This window comes from Girardinichthys multiradiatus, chromosome 13, assembly GCF_021462225.1.
Source record: "Girardinichthys multiradiatus isolate DD_20200921_A chromosome 13, DD_fGirMul_XY1, whole genome shotgun sequence".
Classification (NCBI taxonomy): domain Eukaryota; kingdom Metazoa; phylum Chordata; class Actinopteri; order Cyprinodontiformes; family Goodeidae; genus Girardinichthys; species Girardinichthys multiradiatus.
The window spans coordinates 15,532,532-15,553,144 of NC_061806.1; the positions used below are offsets into that span (position 1 = coordinate 15,532,532).

The following is a 20,613-nucleotide window of genomic DNA, read 5'->3' on the forward strand; positions in this document are numbered from 1 at the left end:
TTGATTACAACAATTCAGACATAATTAATAGTGTTGGTCTGGTGTTCTGATTTTGGGGTTTCTGGGTATCATGCATACCTGAGTAACTTGGCTTTAACATCAAAGTTATAGTATGCCTAATAACATGTCCTGACATTGTGGTATGGTTTTATCTGGTACATGGTCTGGCCTGTGCCTGTAACAGTGTCATCATTTGATATTTATTTAAACATTTGAAACTTGCAAATCAAAGATAACACAACAGTAAATAAAGTATTCAAATTGCATACTCTTAATGTGAAGTACAAGGGCAGAAACAATTTTTCCATAATTGTAGGTGTTCTTGGATCTTTGATGTGTTATTTGATCTTAGATGTGTGATGATCACAGTTATTAGTTTCCAATTAAAACTCAAACTGTTCTTTTCTATTTTTAACAGTGCAGGGTGATCAGATTTGTTTGCATTTAAAATGTCTTGTTTAATTTATGAAACATCAGTTTTTTTTATGTATGACAAGAAACATACATATCCCTTTTTTTCTATTTCCAAGCTTTGAGAAAAGTTAAGATTATAAGAAAATAATGTATACTAAATATCAGTAACTTGGTTTGAACAGATCTGAAAAATCCAAACACAAAGCAAATAGTGTTGTTGCTACACACAGATATAAATCTATATATACATTTTTTTCACACTAAGGATAAAAACAAGTCTTTAAAACATGGAATTTAATACCTGAAAAAACTACATAGGTAAAAGTGACTGTTTACTCAGTCTGACATTTTTTGTGATCTGTGTCTGTTTTAGTGTTACCTCCCACACTGACTCCTGTGTTTCAACGTTTTAAAGTAATCTCTGCAGTTACTCTGTTTGCCAAAGAAACAATATCTGTCAAGCCTCCCTGTCTTGTTGAGAACATGGCATTTTAACACGGTGTGGATGATTCCAATTCTCACAAAGTTTTCTTTGAATACACATTGGTGTGTTTGCATTGAGGTGGGAACCCCAAAGCAAGCCCACTTGATACTTATTTCCTAACTTTGTAATCAACTACATGGTTTGGATCACCTGACTGACCCTTTTTTTCTTGTTTGTTCTTTTTTTTTGTCCCTCAGGTTAACTGGGTTCCAGCTGCCTTCACCCATTGTTAGTACAGGCTCCAGACTCACCTTGTGGCTGCTGTCTGATTATGCTGTCAGCGGGCAGGGATTTAAAGCAGTTTATGAAGGTAAGAGTGGTTAGATGTTTTATGGTGATATTGGTTATTTTTCTTTCAGAATACATCTTTCATGAATTAATTGAACTTAACAAAATCTTGAAAAAAGCCATGCAAGTTCCCAATAAGATCTATTTTTAGACCTAAAGAATTCTTATCTTTAGCCCAGTATTTCAAATGCCTTTACAGTGTAAAATGTTATTATTTATTAAATTTTTTTTACTTAGGAATTAAAAGCAATGGAAAAATAAATTAAATTCTTGTATATTTGTATTGTTAATTGGATCCTTCTGTTATTTAGTAGACCAATAATGACAATAGTTAACTAATGTATTTATTCTTTAAAAAGTATCTTAAAGGACTCTTCATTTGATTATGAGTATTTGATTTTCACATGGAAAATTTGTAGGGATATGATGTTCTGTGGAAATAAAAAGCTTTATGATCTTGGGAAGGCTGATATTATTTGTTGCAAATGTCATGACTATGAATATTGTAGCTTCACACTGAAGGCATCAAAACTATAAATTAACACATGTGGAATTATATACTGAACAAAAAAGTGTGAAACAACTGAAAATATGTCTTATATTCTAGGTTCTTCAAAGTAGCCACCTTTTGCTTTGATTACTGCTCCGCACGCTCTTGGCATTCTGTTGATGAGCTTCAAGAGGTAGTCACCTGAAATGGTTTTCCAACAGTCTTGAAGGAGTTCCCTGGGATGCTTAGCACTTGTTGGCACTTTTGCCTTCACTCTGCAGTCCAGCTCACCCCAAACCATCTCGATTGGGTTCAGGTCCGGTGACTGTGGAGGCCAGGTCATCTGGTGCAGCACCCCATCACTCTCCTTCTTGGTCAAATAGCCCTTACACCATCTGGAGGTGTGTTTGGGGTCATTGTCCTGTTGAAAAATAAATGATGGTCCAACTAAACGCAAACCGGATGGAATAGCATGCCGCTGTAAGATGCTGTGGTAGCCATGCTGGTTCAGTATGCCTTCAATTTTGAATAAATCCCCAACAGTGTCACCAGCAAAGCACCCCCACACCATCACACCTCCTCCTCCATGCTTCACGGTGGGAACCAGGCATGTAGAGTCCAAACATTCACCTCTTCTGCGCCACACAAAGACATGGTGGTTGGAACCAAAGATCTCAAACTTGCACTCATCAGACCAAAACACAGATTTCCACTGGTCTAATGTCCATTCCTTGTGTTCTTTAGTCCAAACAAGTCTCTTCTGCTTGTTGCCTGTCCTCAGCAGTGGTTTCCTAGCAGCTATTTTACCATAAAGGCCTGATTCACACAGTCTCCTCTTAACAGTTGTTCTAGAGATGTGTCTGCTGCTAGAACTCTGTGTGGCATTGACCTGTTCTCTAATGAGCTGCTGTTAACCTGCGATTTCTGAGGCTGGTGACTCGGATGAACTTATCGTCCGCAGCAGAGGTGACTCTTGGTCTTCCTTTCCAGGGGTGGTCTTCATGTGAGCCTGTTTCTTTGTAGCGCTTGCTGGTTTTCGCGACTACACTTGGGGACACTTTCAAATTTTTCCCAATTGTTCGGACTGACTGACCTTCATTTCTTAAAGTAATGATGGCCACTTGTTTTTCTTTACTTAGCTGCTTTTTTATTGCCATAATACAAATTCTAACAGTCTATTCAGTAGGACTATCAGCTGTGTAATGTATCCACCTCCTGCACAACACAACTGATGGTCCCAACCCCATTTATAAGGCTTGAAATACCACTTATTAAACCTGACAGGGCACACCTGTGAAGTGAAAACCATTTCAGGTGACTACCTCTTGAAGCTCATCAACAGAATGCCAAGAGCGTGCGGAGCAGTAATCAAAGCAAAAGGTGGCTACTTTGAAGAACCTAGAATATAAGACATATTTTCAGTTGTTTCACACTTTTTTGTTCAGTATATAATTCCAGATGTGTTAATTTATAGTTTTGATGCCTTCAGTGTGAAGCTACAATATTCATAGTCATGAAAATAAAGACAACTCTTTGCATGAGAAGTGGTGTCCAAACTTTTGATCTGGTGTTTTTGGTTATATAGTATCAACAGTTTATACACAGTGTATTTTGTGAAGTAATATAGATCTTTACTTGTGTGATAATTTCAGTGCAAAGGGAAACTACCTAATAGACATCAGGTTTGTTAAGCAACAGGAGGAATTGATACAAAGTCGTAATTACCTGTCTCTCTACTCACATGACACTGGCAAGACCTACTGCAATGACCTATGCCATATGGGAAAAGAGAGATGCTCCAGTGTGCTGACATATGGTGCTGCCCTCTAGGTTACAGTGAATGTTAATTGGAGAGTGAAAAACAGCTGTGATATGCAAATTAAAGGACCAGCTCACTTTAACTAAGTGAATAAGACACAATTTCTGCACTGATAGTACATGTTGCATCTGAAACATTTAATGAAGACATACAGCTAGAGGGAACAGTTTATTTATGTTGTTCCATAAAGGAACACAAGGAAGTCTTTGTAACTTCTGGTTAGAAAATATTGGCTAGAAGCCGAGAAACCACAGGATGATATAACTTTGCTTTTAGCTGATGAAGGCAAAGGTTGTTTGACTGGAGGCCACTGTCAATGGCTGCTGTTATGTTTTGATTTATATTAGTTCACAGAATGTTCAACAATACACAAGTTAGTTACACAAAATATGTTTAAGTAGTTGGATGTCTCCATCATGTAAGCATGATACCTGCCTGATGTCACATATAGGTAAATCTTAAAAAGTTAGAATATTGTAAAATAGTTCAGCGTTGTTTGTCACTAATTTGAGAACGTGAAACTGAATTATTATATAGATGTATTACACATAGAGTGAAATATTTTGAGCCTTTATTTCTCATAATTTTGATGAATATGACTTCAGATAATGAAAACCCAAAATTCAGTCTCTCAGAACATTTGAATATTACAAAAGATGAATAAAAAGGGCTATTTTAAACATAAATGTCAGGGTTCTGAAAGGTTTGTTCATTTGTATGCATTCAATATGTGATTGTGATTGTGATTGTTTTCTTAAATACCTGCATCAAAGTTAATTAGCTGGTTACAGTGTGACACCATCAGTTTCCAATACTTTTTCACAATATTCTAATTTTCTGAGAGACAATATTTTGGGGTTTTCATTATCAATAAGTGATACTCGTCAAAATCACATTAAATAAAGGCCTGACATATTTCACAGTATGTGTAATAAATCTATATAGTATGAGTTTCACTTCACTGAAATGAGTGACAGAAAATATTAAACTTTTTCATGATACTTTTTTGAAATTTAACTCTAGTATTCATTTTTAGTACAGATGTATCGTTTATGCATTTTATTCCTTATGCTCAGTGTGGGTTAGGTTGTGTATGTTAAACTTATGTTGGTCCTTTTTGTAGATGATGTTTACATTGCAGTTTGTTGCAGGTAATTTCATTGCATTGAAGTATGATGGACAACCACAAGCCTGTATGCAAACAGGATTTGTACATAATCTCATTTTACTATCCCCTAAAAAGTAGCAAAACTGCACATGTTCATTCTCAGCATATCTACATTACTAGGTTTATAAATGGAGTAAATTATACCCTTCATAGCTTAAGCTAGGACTACTTTATTTACCTGCATCTTTAGATGATGACTTATGTTTTTTTTTTTTTTCTTTTCCTGCAACTATTCTGAAACTCATTGAAGGTTCCTGCAAAACTATTAAATATCTTTTTTTCATACTTTGGAAAGCAAAGACGTTTTGCCACTTCAGTAGACTGCTTCACCTTGTGCAGAATTGTAGAAAAATAATTGTTATCAAATATAAGTTTATATAAACTACAGTTCTCAACTGGTGTTGATGTTGAAAACTACACTGCTCAAAAAAATAAAGGGAACACTTAAACAACACAACATAACTCCAAGTAAATCAAACTTCTGTGAAATCAAACTGTCCACTTAGGAAGCAACACTGACAATCAATTTCACATGCTGTTGTGCAAATGGAATAGACAACAGGGGGAAATCTTTGGCAATTAGCAAGACACACTCAATAAAGGAGTGGTTCTGCAGGTGGGGACCACAAACCACATCTCAGTACCTATGCTTTCTGGCTGATGTTTTGGTCACTTTTGAATGTTGGTGGTACTTTCACACTTGTGGTAGCATGAGACGGACTCTACAACCCACACAAGTGGCTCAGGTAGTGCAGCTCATCCAGGATGGCACATCAATGCGAGCTGTGGCAAGAAGGTTTGCTGTGTCTGTCAGCGTAGTGTCCAGAGCCTGGAGGCGCTACCAGGAGACATGCCAGTACACCAGGAGATGTGAAGGAGGCTATAAGAGGGCAAAAACCCAACTGCAGGACCGCTACCTCCGCCTTTGTGCAAGAAGGAACAGGAGGAGCAATGCCAGAGCCCTGCAAAATGACCTCCAGCAGGCCACAAATGTGCATGTGCCTACACAAACGGTTAAACACCGATTCCATGAGGATGGTATGAGGGCCCGACCTCCACAAATGGGGGTTTTGCTCACAGCCCAACACCGTGCACGATGCTTGGCATTTGCCAGAGAACACCAAGATTGACAAATTCACCACTGGCGCCCTCTGCTCTTCACAGATGAAAGCAGGTTCACACGGAGCACATGTGACAGACGTGACAGAGTCTGTCACATGCGATCTGCTTCCTGCAACATCCTTCAGCATGACTGGTTTGGCAGTGGGTCACTAATGGTGTGGGGTGGCATTTCTTTGGAGGGCCGCATGGCCCTCCATGTGCTCGCCAGAGGAAGCCTGACTGCCATTAAGTACCAAGATGAGATCATCAGACCCCTTGTGAGACCATATGTTGGTGCGGTTGGCCCTAGGTTCCTCCTAATGCAGGACAATGCTAGACCTCATGTGGCTGGAGTGTGTCAGCAGTTCCTGCAAGATGAAGACATTGAAGCTATGGACTGGCCGCCTGTTCCCCAGACCTCAATCCGATTGAGTACATCTGGGACATCATGTCTCGCTCCATCCACCAACGTCACGTTGCATCACAGACTGTCCAGGAGTTGGCGGATGATTTAGTCCAGGTCTGGGAGGAGATCCCTCAGGAGACCATCCGCCGTCTCATCAGGAGCATGTCCTAACATTGTAGGGAGGTCATACAGGTGCGTGGAGGCCACACACAATACTGAGCCTAATTTTAACTTGTTTTAAGGACATTACATCAAAGTTAGATCAGCCTGTAGTGTGTTTTTGCACTTTAATTCTGTGTGTGACTCCAAATTCAGGCCTCCATTGGTTAATAAATTCGATTTCCATTGATGATTGTTGTGTGATTTTGTTGTCAGCACATTCAACTTTGTACAGAACAAAGTATTCAATGAGAATATTTCATTCATTCAGATCTAGGATGTTATTTGAGGGTTCCCTTTATTTTTTTGAGCAGTGTATTTTCATGTTCTTGAAAGTGATATTTTATCCAGTTTTTAATGCTGAAGATGCATAAGGTTAAATTTCTATACCCTCTCTTCAGATGTTTTGTTTCCTCATTGGATGTGAGCCACTGCTTATAATAACCAGAGATATAAGTGAGTTTCATGGCTTTGCTCTCTGGTGTGGTAGCCCTCCTCCAGGGGACAGCATAAGATGTGTGCTGTATAGATGATCTATGTGAACACTAAAGAGCCACAATTCAAACATGTAGCATTCCAAAACTATGGGGAATAACCCAGCTAAAAGCCTCCATCAAGCATTGCAACTAAAACTAAACACAAAATCCAAGCCCAAGCAATTATTTGGGCATGTATCAAAAACACAAAAATAGCCCCGTTCACTTTTTTGCAAGTACTAACATCACCACTTCAAGCAAACCTCACACATCATCTAAAAGCAGAGGCACTGCTTTTCACAAAGATGTTTGCACCATCCCTGTGAGAAAAACCTGGCGATATAGCAGCGAAAGAATTGCAAAAAACAAAATCCCTAAACTGTAAAGCTTGTCTTACCTTTGCTGTTTTGTGGTCAGTTATGAAATAAATTGCAAATCACAAATGCGTTGATTATTTGCACAAAGACAAAGGGGGTTTTAAGTCATTTTTCATTTTGTTGGATAAAAATTTAAAATTTCTGCCATGAAAATGGTGAAAATTTGTGGGTTGATTTTGTCTTGCTCTGACATTTTATTGGGGTCATTTTGGACAGGAGGCTGAATATTGTTTGTTAACGATAAGTGGTTGTACTCGGATTTTTGTACATACGTGTGCATTGAAAGTGCCTTTAGTATTTTTGCTTGAAGATGTCACAGAGGATGTTTCAGGGTGATTGGTTGTTAACACTGAAGCTTTTGGCGGTAAAATGTTAGCAAACTGACATATTTTTATATTAGGACCATGCTTACCAACCACCATTTTGGTGTGAGCTCATCTCGTCTATATTAGATATGTTCTTTTTCAGCCCACACTGCAATAAGCCTAAGTGCTGCACAGTCCATCTCCCAAACACACTGCGTAATGGGCGAGACCACTCTGAATCCTTTCCCTCTTGTCACCATGGCAACCCCACCTCACTCTTTTTTTCTGCCCATATTCATTCTTTTTCTACTCTCTGTCTCTTTGCAAACTCTTTGTTCATATTTAATCTGTAGTAATGGAGAAACAGCTAAAGGAGGCAAAGGGAATTGGAAACATTTGCTAAGCTTCAGAAAATATCTGCTTGGAGTGGTAAAGCACTCTTATCTTCTTATATGCTGCTGCAATCCTAGTGCATAACCATTGCATCTTTTACTCTGCTATTTCTCCCTCTTCCATTTCCTCTATACACTCTGCACCTTGTTCCTGATCCTCAGTACCTCCTTTGTGATATATTCACCATTATCGCCTGCTGTCTCTTTCCTAAATAATAAAGTGCCGTGATGATCATCAAGTCATGTTTTGCCAAGCTTCTTTTCTGTCTGTGTCTCAGTTGCATAATCAATGTGCCTCCCAACTGGGTCATGTGAAGAAATAACTCAGCCAACTCTTCTGCATGTATCAAGCTATGCACTGCCACCCCTCCACCCCATATCTGTGCTCAAAATAAATTATATGGCTTTTTATTAATTAAAAAGAAATAAAGCATGTTAAAACAGGCTTTCTTGTGATAATTTTTTTTTTTTTTTTTTTGAAAGTCAATGAAAGCTTAAGGGAGTCCCTGCAGCATCATTGCTTTTTATGCATCCATTAGAGCTGATCTAGATTATTGACTCTTTCTTTTAACCAAGCCATCCATGGTCCTTCTCTTCTTTTCTTCCACCTCGCTTTGTGCTTGAGAGAGGAAGGTGGGGAATGACTAACTAAAGGAGATGAGAGAGCAGTGGAGCGTGAGAGAGTTAGTGTCTGATTGAAAACGGAGGTTTGTCCCCAAAGTGATGTGGTTTCTCCAAGTGGAAGAAATGACAGAGGTTAAGAAAAATATTCTTGGCTTCAATTCTGTAATTGTCCCCTTTTTGTTATTAAAAACAATGAATAATAAATATTTAGCGAATGGTAATAATTATGGTCTTGATTGTGTGTTTGTGTTTGAGATTTAAAAGGAGATCTTAACTGGCTTTATGACATGCTGAGCACCTAAGAGATGATTTCTTTGAATATTGTTACTGTTTCCTCTGGTGAAATTGATTTGATTAGGCAGCATGTGCAGAAGTAATTGAGGCAATTTTAAACCCTTTGGTTTGTTCTTAACTTTACCTTGTCACCTTCATATATTACAGTCGTTTTTCCAAATACCTAGATCACACTTTATTAGTATTGTCATGTTTGTATTATTGGATTTTTGTGAGTAATAAACTGGGTCAAGACCAATAGCTCAGTGTTATTTAATTTGTGTATGTTGTTCTCCTGCTCACAACCTAGTAAAACAGAGTTATTGTACTGTTTACTAATAAACCAATACAGTATTTCTGTTAAATCACTTAATTAAAGTTAAATATGGGCAGTATGTTTGAAACCAGAAAATGGCTGTACTCCCTTTAATTTTAACATGGTTTCAAACTGCCAGTGACCTTAGTTAGGAAAATCTGGAATGTACTTTTAATATATAGGAATCACAATATATGTATGTGGTGGATTTGTATATTCTACTGTAGCTTGAACAGGTTGTACATTTATATAAAACTGACAACAATTTGTCAATACAATCTAATTAAACTATTTAATCGAACAAGAGTTAAACTATGTTTTTTTATTTATTATACCCCAGAAGTAAGATGAGTGTTTTGCAATTTGTATAGATGTTGCCAAATGTGCTGTATTGTGCATTAGCTAGGCTAAAGCAAAACTGGATATCTGCAGGAAGAATTTAGAAATTCTCGAGATTGGCTTGAAACCAAAGTAATGATCTGCGTTTTAAAGGTAGTGTGAATAATGAAAGCATTGAATAGATTTTTGAAGACAAGATTTGTGTTTTAGATTCAAGAAAATAAGACACATTTACATTTGAGCACAAATCTCCTGTAAAATAAAAAATGTTGGAGTACGATCTAGTACCAAATCTTCATAAAGAAAATAATAGAATAAGTAGTCTAAAGTGAGTTTATTTGTGGTACAGAGGTGTTAGAAGATGAGATATTTGTGGACGAGATGCATTTCCAAAATAATTGAAGGCAGATGGAGACTTACCTGCCCATTTTTGCAGCACATTCCAACATTATGAAACCTGAAATACAATTTGTCTGTCCCATACAATTTTAGATGATTTTCATCATAGGTTCATCCGAGAGATTTGAAGTTTGTCAAGTGAAAAGGAAAACAGAGTAAGTCAGCCTAGGGAAGCTGACAGGAGGGTATGACTGAACAAAAAACACAAAAAAGAAAACACTAGGTATCAGGACTGATCACATAAGTCAACACAATATTATACACAATATACAATACCTAACACAGAAGTAACTCATACCTCAGGCAAAAAAAGAGACAACAAAATTAAGACCTTCACATCATAGCTACAGAGGCCTAAGTTAATCTGCAGTGTTAAATTTGACACAATGTCTATTTCAGATTTGAGTGGCATACGCTTGGTTGAGAAGACGTTGAAAAGATAAATTTCTGAACATTTTTGTGTTAGAGTTTGCTCATGTAATATGTTTCAAACTTCGTCTAGTTTTATTAATGCAGGTAATGGATTCTTGGTAATATTACAGAACAACTAGCTGGGTGACAATAGGGGGATCTGGTGTAATCTGTGTAGTGGTAAAACAATAAACTATAATAATAAATGACCAAATCTAAAGAAAAAGTTATTAATGTCAGGTTTCCAGTGGGGATACGAGGGCAGCTGATAAACGCTGAAAAAGTACTCCGTTGCTAGAGGTTTAAAGAGAAAACCTTGCCAATGATGCCTTTTCAAGAAAGGACGATAAGACAGGTTGTATGATGTAGTACTTTGAAGCTGCGGATTGGTGTGGTAGGATAAAAACGGTAGACTGAGCCACCGTTTTATCTCCCTTTAGTGTGTCTGTCAAAGACAGCAGAGCTGCTTTACTAGAGTGACCACGCTTAAAGTCAAACTGATTAGAATCAGTGAGTTATTTCAGAGGACAGAAAATCTTACAATTTTTAAAAAATTTTCTTTGGACAAGCTTAGATTTAGAATTGAAGTAATAAAACTGGCTAAAAACTTTAAACTTCATATTTTTTTCTGAAATCCTCTTTAAGCAAAAGTTATACCTAAAATGTGTGCATATTTTAGACTAACATTTATTAAAGTACTTTTTTTTTTTTAACCAGTCATTATTTTCCATAATGTCATGATGAAAATTTAACATTCATATATTTTAGATTCATTGCACACTAATTGAAATATTTCAGGTCTTTTATTGTCTTAATACGGATGATTGTGGCATACAGCTCATGAAAACCCAAAATTCCTATCTCACAAAATTAGCATATTTCATCCGACCAATAAAAGAAAAGTGTTTTTAATACAAAAAACGTCAACCTTCAAATAATCATGTACAGTTATGCACTCAATACTTGGTCGGGAATCCTTTTGCATAAATGACTGCTTCAATGCGGCGTGGCATGGAGGCAATCAGCCTGTGGCACTGCTGAGGTCTTATGGAGGCCCAGGATGCTTCGATAGCAGCCTTTAGCTCATCCAGAGTGTTGGGTCTTGAGTCTCTCAACGTTCTCTTCACAATATTCCACAGATTCTCTATGGGGTTCAGGTCAGGAGAGTTGGCAGGCCAATTGAGTACAGTGATACCATGGTCAGTAAACCATTTACCAGTGGTTTTGGCACTGTGAGCAGGTGCCAGGTCGTGCTGAAAAATAAAATCTTCATCTCCATAAAGCTTTTCAGCAGATGGAAGCATGAAGTGCTCCAAAATCTCCTGATAGCTAGCTGCATTGACCCTGCCTTTGATAAAACACAGTGGACCAACACCAGCAGCTGACACGGCACCCCAGACCATCACTGACTGTGGGTGCTTGACAATGGACTTCTGGCATTTTGGCATTCCTTCTCCCCAGTCTTCCTCCAGTCTCCGAATGACATGCAGAATTTGCTTTCATCCGAAAAAAGTACTTTGGACCACTGAGCAACAATCCAGTGCTGCTTCTCTGTAGCCCAGGTCAGGCGCTTCTGTCGCTGTTTCTGGTTCAAAAGTGGCTTGACCTGGGGAATGCGGCACCTGTAGCCCATTTCCTGCACACGCCTGTGCACGGTGGCTCTGGATGATTCTTCTCCAGACTCAGTCCACTGCTTCCGCAGGTCCCCCAAGGTCTGGAATCGGCCCTTCTCCACAATCTTCCTCAGGGTCCGGTCACCTCTTCTCGTTGTGCAGCGTTTTCTGCCACACTTTTTCCTTCCCACAGACTTCCCACTGAGGTGCTTTGATACAGCACTCTGGGAACAGCCTATTCGTTCAGAAATGTCTTTCTGTGTCTTACCCTCTTGCTTGAGGGTGTCAATAGTGGCCTTCTGGACAGCAGTCAGGTCGGCAGTCTTACCCATGATTGGGGTTTTGAGTGATGAACCAGGCTGGGAGTTTTAAAGGCCTCAGGAATCTTTTGCAGGTGTTTAGAATTAACTCATTGATTCTGATGATTAGGTTCATAGCTCGTTTAGAGACCCTTTTAATGATATGCTAATTTTGTGAGATAGGAATTTTGGGTTTTCATGAGCTGTATGCCAAAATCATCCGTATTAAGACAATAAAAGACCTGAAATATTTCAGTTAGTGTGCAATGAATCTAAAATATATGAATGTTAAATTTTCATCATGACATTATGGAAAATAATGAACTTTATCACAATATGCTAATATTTTGAGAAGGACCTGTATAGGCTAATGTGAAGTGGAAGGAAAGGATAGAAGGTTTTCCAAATGTTTAAAAATAGAAATCTAGAAAGTGTGATGTACATTTCTGTTCACAACCTTTTACTGATACCTCTAAATAAAATCCAGTGCAACCAGATGCCTTCAGAAGTCCACTAATTAGTAAACAGTCTATATGTATGCAATTTAATTGTAGTATAAATACAGCTAAGTTAAGGCACTCAGAATCTGGTCAGAAATAATAAGAAGATGAATGTAGCTAAATACCGGCAATCCTGGACAAAAACCTGCAAAAATAAAACTGGTGCCTAACTTCACTTTCTAGCAAGACAACAACCCCAAACATATAGCCAGAGTCCAAATGAAATGGTTTAGATCAAAGCATTATCATGTGTTGTAACAGCCTCGTCAAAGTCCACACCTAAATTCAAATGAAAATCTATAACAAAACTTAAATGTTGATTTTTTTAAAAGATGCTTTCCATTGAGTCAGACTGAAACTTGAGCTATATTGTGAAGAAGAATGGTAAAAAGAAACACAGTCTGTAGATGTGCAAAGCTGGCAGAGACGAATTCCAAAAAACCTACAGCTTTAATTGTGGTAAAATGTTTTTTTAAGTATTTTTGACTGGGGTCAAAGACCTGAATATAAATGCACACCTTTCAGATTTTTATCCGTAAAAATTGTTAAACTTCTTTTATTCTACTTCAACCACAGTTTGTGCAGGTCTGTCACACAAAATCCCATTAAAATACATAGTTTGTGGTTACACATATGAGAAAGTTCAAAGGAAATCAATCCTTAAGCAGTGCACTGTGCTTGCCATGAAATCTTAAAGCACTAATAAAAACATTTTAATGGAGCAGTAATACATATTATTACCTATATTACAATTATATTTACGTATTGTTGTGTTGAAAAGTGACCAAATAACACAACCAAGTAAGCCCTTCTTTGACTCATTAGGTTTTAGTTTAGTGGGGTTTTTGCTTTCTCTGTCTATGCGATGCACTTTGTGGTTTTTTTATCTGTGAAAGCTGCTAAATAAATAAAATTTACTTAACTGTTTACATAGCTGTGGTCATACTATTTCAAAATTGCATCAGTTTTTGTGGTCGGGACTTGACTGAGTAGTCTTTGTTCCTTCCTCGCCTTATGCTAATACGTATATTAAACTTTGCAAAACAATTGACTGTTTCTTGTTTTTTTTTTTTATAGACATAAGTAAAGACCACAGTGAGCAGTTGCCGTTGCTGCACAAGTCACTTCTCAGCTTGTTATTTCCATGACAGACTGAACAAGACACTGTTTTTATTTTGATCTTCTTTCTCCTCCATTGCCTTTTCCCCATTACATCCTTTCTGGGTGATTGGGTTGCCTGTGGTAAGGACAGTGTGTTTGGCTCTCCAGATAAGGGGTGGCAAGCAACATCCCTGCATCACACTGATGTTTCACACTCTACCCAAACACATCCATTCGAGAATTATGTCTCCACAAATGGTGACATAACTCTCGTTCGGACATTACATCTGCTGTTCAGTAGAGTATGCAGAAAAAAGTAATTATTCTTCGTGACATCCCAACTTTGGTAGGGTTTGCAGGATCTCAGGAGCTGTGTGAATGTCTACTTTACTGTAGCTGTCTGGTGTTATATTTTCATAGATTAGATTATGGGTGAAATATTACCACAAGAGCTCCAGTTTGGGAGATGCACTTGTCTGGCCATCACAATTTGACACTTGACAGACTCATTCAAATCCTTATTCTTGCCAATTTTCCAGCTTCTACCACATCAGATTTGAGAGCAAAATGTTCTTTTCCTGCTTCATTTATCCCACCCACTATTAAGTGCCACGATGAGTAGATAACCATTCATCATTGGTCAGTTTTCATAATAATAAAAATAATAAGTTAGTCTTTATTGATTTCACAATGGAGAACTTATCCTCTGCATTTAACCCATCACCTAGGGAGCAGTGGGCTGCCATTGTGCAGTGCCCGGGGAGCATTCAGGGGCTAAAAATCTTACTCAGGGACCCAGAGTGGCAGGCTGTGGGATTCGAACCAGGGTACTTGTGGCCTCTGCTGGACCAAAATGCCCCTGTTCTATAATCGCTTGGTCACCACTCTCCCAAGTTATGTTATGCCTAATCAGTGTATATGTTTAGAGAAGTAAGTAAATGACATCTGTAATCTGTACACCTCAATTAAAAGTGGCCTAATACATGCAAAAATTGTCATAGATTTTTCATTACTCAACCTGATCCAACAAGATCAATTGTATGATTTCAGACCATGTAGCACCGACAAGAGCATATCCACAAAATATGTGTCTGGCAATTCCCCTACACTGATTATGTTCCTGAGTCCTCTATTTGCTATTTTCTTATTTGTTGCTCAAATGCACTTAATGCTTCATACCCATAAAAACCTATTAAGGTCATCTTCACCATGTTACTATTGTTACAAATTCAGCTGCACTAAAGATGTTTTTTAGATTAGATGAATAATGGCGGTACATAGGTTGGCACTGTTCTCCTTGCACCTTGCAACCCACTCATATGACCCCTGAGGTGGATTAGAGGTGTAACTGTGATGGGACAACTTCAACCCTGTGTTCTGTGTCCACACTTTGAGCTCATTGCAAAGGCTCAAAGATTGACAATATGATTGAAATGTGTGTTCTAATACAGCTATGTTTGTCCTTATGCTTAGACCCAGTAGTCTTTCTTTTTTTACTTATTTTATATTCCCCTGCATGCATTCTTTTGGATGTACACATTACTTTGTAATGACTAAACATATGTTGATTACAAGTAGCAAAACAATTGTCTCACTGTGAAGAAGCAACTGAAAATTGAGCAGCATGGCAGTTGCACAAACTGAGAAACTGAGACAAATGTTTGGGCATTTGGACAGATGCATTTAGTGTTTTGTGTATACAGATTGTGTATGCAGTGCTTCACAGGGTTACATGTGCAGCCAGAAATGTTGATTTGTTTGTTGTATTCATGTCTGTGTTGTGGCTCGCTTAAAATACCCAGTGTGCTCCCTGCTGTTTCCACACTGAAAGGTTTTACCTTCACTGCATCTAAAAAAAACAACAAGGGGATATAAGGACATGGGTCATGGAAAACAGAAACTCAAAGTGAGACTAAGTATGGCAGAGAGGAGTAGGATAACAAGGAATAAAGGCATTTTCTTCCATTGCTTTGGTGGTGTAAAACTTAAGGGGATGTTTTGGTATTCACCCCCCCGCTCCCCTTATCTTGCAACTTTAATTCTAGGCAAACCTGACTTTTCAATCAATATGTACAATTAGTCAAACTTGTATTTCATTTTTAGCCCTGAGCAATGACAAAAACATTGTAATTGATGAAAAACATTGTAATTGATAAAAGAATGATGATTCAGTTTTTTTGTCAGCATGTTGCATTGCATAGTAAATAATCTTTGTTTTCAAAAAAGTAAAAAAATTGTAGTTTTAAAGTTGACCAGTTTTTTCCTTCAACTTCAAAAAACAAAAGCAAAAAACTTTTGAGGTACCTGGGGTGAAATGGTTATTGCTGTAACGATTATTAGTAGTTTTGGTATAGTTGAAAATAATTGCAGTGTTTTGATCATCCATCACTGTCACAAATACTCAGGCATTAAAATAAGGTATCTTTAAACCACCAAGGAGAACCAAGTGTTACATGAAGCTGAACTTCGGACTCTACAAGTTCACAGGGACGGCTATTTGAAGACGTTTTGACCTGAGTTTTGACCTCAGTATTTCAAGATGGAAACTGCCGTAGCATCCAATCTATCCGAGGGTCTGATTTCACTCGGCAGCCAAAACAATAACGCAAGGGGCTTTTGCCTCTTTTTATAGCATCAATACGTCAAAACTTCACAATACGAGTCATATCAACCTGCAAAGCGCTCTGAACTTCAAACCGAATAAAGCTAATTAGAAACACTAAAAGTATCCTCTCTTAAACTTAAAAAAACACAAATGTCTGAACACTAGGTGCCTTGTGTGTTCTGGTTGCAAACTGTAATTTTTCCCTGATAAGTATTTAATACAGATGTTGAGTGTGTTGGTTAGAGTGCGGTGAAATATGTATGATTAAAAAATGTCATACTGTTACATACAGGGGTTGGACAATGAAACTGAAACACCTGGTTTTAGACCACAATAATTTATTAGGATGGTGTAGGGCCTCCTGTTGCGGCCAATACAGCGTCAATTCGTCTTGGGAATGACATATACAAGTCCTGCACAGTGGTCAGAGGGATTTTAAGCCATTCTTCTTGCAGGATAGTGGCCAGGTCACTACATGATACTGGTGGAGGAAAACGTTACCTGACTCGCTCCTCCAAAACACCCCAAAGTGGCTCAATAATATTTAGATCTGGTGACTGTGCAGGCCATGGGAGATGTTCAACTTCACTTTCATGTTCATCAAACCAATCTTTCACCAGTCTTGCTGTGTGTATTGGTGCATTGTCATCCTGATACACGGCACCGCCTTCAGGATACAATGTTTGAACCATTGGATGCACATGGTCCTCAAGAATGGTTCGGTAGTCCTTGGCAGTGACGCGCCCATCTAGCACAAGTATTGAGCCAAGGGAATGCCATGATATGGGAGCCCAAACCATCACTGATCCACCCCCATGCTTCACTCTGGGCATGCAACAGTCTGGGTGGTACGCTTCTTTGGGGCTTCTCCACACCGTAACTCTCCCGGATGCGGGGAAAACAGTAAAGGTGGACTCATCAGAGAACAATACATGTTTCACATTGTCCACAGCCCAAAATTTGCGCTCCTTGCACCATTGAAACCGACATTTGGCATTGGCATGAGTGACCAAAGGTTTGGCTATAGCAGCCCAGCCGTGTATATTGACCCTGTGGAGCTCCCGATGGACAGTTCTGGTGGAAACAGGAGAGTTGAGGTGCACATTTAATTCTGCTGTGATTTGGGCAGCCGTGGTTTTATGTTTTTTGGATACAATCCGGGTTAGCACCCGAACATCCCTTTCAGACAGCTTCCTCTTGCGTCCACAGTTAATCCTGTTGGATGTGGTTCGTCCTTCTTGGTGGTATGCTGACATTACCCTGGATACCGTGGCTTTTGATACATCACAAAGACTTGCTGTCCTGGTCAAAGATGCGCCAGCAAGACGTGCACCAACAATTTGTCCTCTTTTGAACTCTGGTATGTCACCCATAATGTTGTGTGCATTTCAATATTTTGAGCAAAACTGTGCTCTTACCCTGCTAATTGAACCTTCACACTCTGCAATTACTGGTGCAATGTGCAATCAATGAAGACTGGCTACCAGGCTGATCCAATTTAGCCATGAAACCTCCCACACTAAAATGACAGGTGTTTCGGTTTCATTGTCCGACCCCTGTATGTATTCAGGGAGGCAGAGTAATTGGTGCTGTTTTGTTTTGAAATTAATATAAATTATTTTGAGTTAGACAAAATGGTTTCAGACACACTGTACCTCATGTCTTAAGCAACATGTTTCTTAAATGTGAGTTGTAAAATATAGTTATAAATGCTGTGGAAATGTTTGGTGTGTTATAAATTTCTTCTATAAGAGCTATGCATTTCGTGGGGAAACTGATTGCACCTGTAAAATAATCGTGATAAAATATTTTTGTTCGCCTACTGCAAAAATACAGTAATGATACAAAAGTTTGGGGTAGTAGGTACAGGGAATCTTTTTGGACCACCCTGATCGAGGGCATTCCAAAAACCATGTCAGAGAAACACAAGCAATGCCACATGACACATTTGCTATGCTGTTACTCATGCACAGCTCTCTCTCTTCCAGTGCCATGCATTTTTTAGATGGTGAGCTCATCTCCCCAAAAAGCTCCACAAAGCAAAATAGCAATTTTTTTCTTCTTTTGTGATGAAGGAATAAAATGTAACCTCGAAACAACTTTAGTGGTATTAGCTGCTTTATTTCAAGTCTTGAAAAAGTTAGCAGCGTCAGTGCTATACAACCCTGGCACAATCTTTCAACACTTTGTTTAAAATGGCTGATTCTTTCTTGGAAATGTCATTTACCTAGTCCAGCCTTTAGTAAGCTCAGTTATTTTTTGTTTTCTTATCAAACAAGGGGGAAGTTCTGTATTTGATGGAGAGGGAGAGGGGGGGGGTAATAATTTGTCAAATAACATTTATAACCTGTGCATGCAACAATGTACACATAATCCTCTGTTGGTCTTGTTTTTCCGCTGATGGAATATTTAAAGACTGGTGATTTGTTCCTTGCTCTGCTGTTAGTTCTCCATGTGTTAATTAGTGTGTGTTTACATAAATGTGCTACATAGTGAATACAACTGCATATTAACACATGCTGTATGAGTGTTTGTACTATCAGGTTAATGAAAAGCAATTGTTGAACCTTGAGAAGGTTAAACATGCTTGTGTAGGCGTAATAATTGTGTTCAATTTGTAGACGATTTACCATTGTTAACCTATATTTGAGAACTTTATTGTCTTTTAAAGTCATTGACCCTCGCTTTCTCCTTCTTGAACTTATCTCTGTGGCTCCATTTATTTTACTTTCTCAAGTAGTAATTATTTCTCCTTTCTTCTCACCGGTTCTTCACCAGAATTGCTTGATTTATTTTTTAGCTTGATAGGCTTGTTTTCCTTTGTTCCCATTCTCATCGGCTTGGCACAATGCCACTTTGTGTATGTAGTGCATTTATTATTCTTGGAGTAAGATGATTAAATCAAGTTTTGAGTGGAAGTGTATATTCAAGTATGAACATACTGTACATTTAAGGCTGAGGTGATTAATATCATTTTGTGTTTATTTGGCATGATAATGGTGAAAGTAAAAGCCGTGTTGTGTCAGATGGAAAGCTTTGGGACATATGCCCTTTTCACCTTGCAAATTTTATGTGCAATATGTAGGCAAAATGGATAAAAAAGCTTTGATACAATGGCATCTTTTTTATGCTTTGGTATTTGTATAGCCAGACTAGAAAAGTGGTAGCCTTTTTGATGGTAACATGTAATCCCTGATTCCTGCTAAAATGCAAATTACAGTTTTTACAGTGAGTTGAGGTCATTATTTAAGCCAAACTATGCCAAAGTATTCCCTTCAATTTCTTTAATATTCCTTATGTTGCAACCAGAAACGTTTTTGTTGTTGTTGTTGGGATAACGTAGAACATCACTAGAATGTAAAAGGAAAATTATACGTTTTAATTTATGTTTTGCAATTTAAGGTTCTCAATTTCCAGTCCTTCAGAGGTACTGGCCTGCAACCTTTAAATGAATTCCTGCTCCATCACACCTGAATCAAATTGCTGATTTACCTCCACAGCATGTCATCAACATTTGGAAAAGCCTGGTAGTGAGCCATCCATCAAGATCGCACCGGTGATGGCAGCCTCAGAGCTTCACTCTCTCTTTCTTTGTGTATTTTGTGTGTTTTTATGTTTTTCGACCCACAGTACTGTGGTGTCGGGCCACAATTCTGTGGTCTCATTCAGCAGAGAGGAACTCCTCAACATTAGAGAGTCCTCTCCAGGGATTTTTTCACCATCTTTCATCGATCCGAGCAGCACTAAACAGGATACTGTGCCGAAAGCGTCGGCGGGGAAAGCGTGCTGGTAAGGCTCCGCCAAAGAGGACTTCGCACACCACTGCCTTCAATCCATCTGGCAAATGTTCGCTCTCTAAGTAACAAGATGAACGAGCTGCTTCTTCTCACCAGTAAAATGGACCTCCGCGGATCAGCGGCTCTCTGCTTTACCGAGACATGGCTGAGTATAAACATCCTGGACCACGCACTGCTGATGCCGGGATTCCAGCTGTTCAGAGCAGATCGCAGCGCGGAGCTATCGGGGAAGAAGTGAGGGGGCGGAATCTGCTTTTATATAAATGAAGGTTGGTGCGGAGACATAAAAGTGCTGGGGAAAACATGTAGTCCTGATCTGGAGTCATTTGCCATAAACTGTAAAACGTTTTATTCACCGAGAGTTTTCCTCATTTATAATTATTGGCTCATATTTTCCACCGCATGGCTGCACTTCTGCCGCTGAAAAACATCTCGCTGAGCTGATTACAGACGTGGA

The 20,613-nt window shown here is 38.6% G+C and overlaps 1 protein-coding gene across 1 annotated transcript in view; it reads left to right on the forward strand.

The window, feature by feature from the left end:
• The window catches only part of csmd2 (CUB and Sushi multiple domains 2), a 358,433-nt gene that overhangs the window by 65,608 nt on the left and 272,212 nt on the right, over positions 1-20,613 (forward strand). The window contains exon 3 of the mRNA XM_047382994.1: positions 1,096-1,208. Coding sequence (XP_047238950.1) covers positions 1,096-1,208 — 113 coding nt within the window. The remainder of the gene's footprint in view (positions 1-1,095; positions 1,209-20,613) is intronic.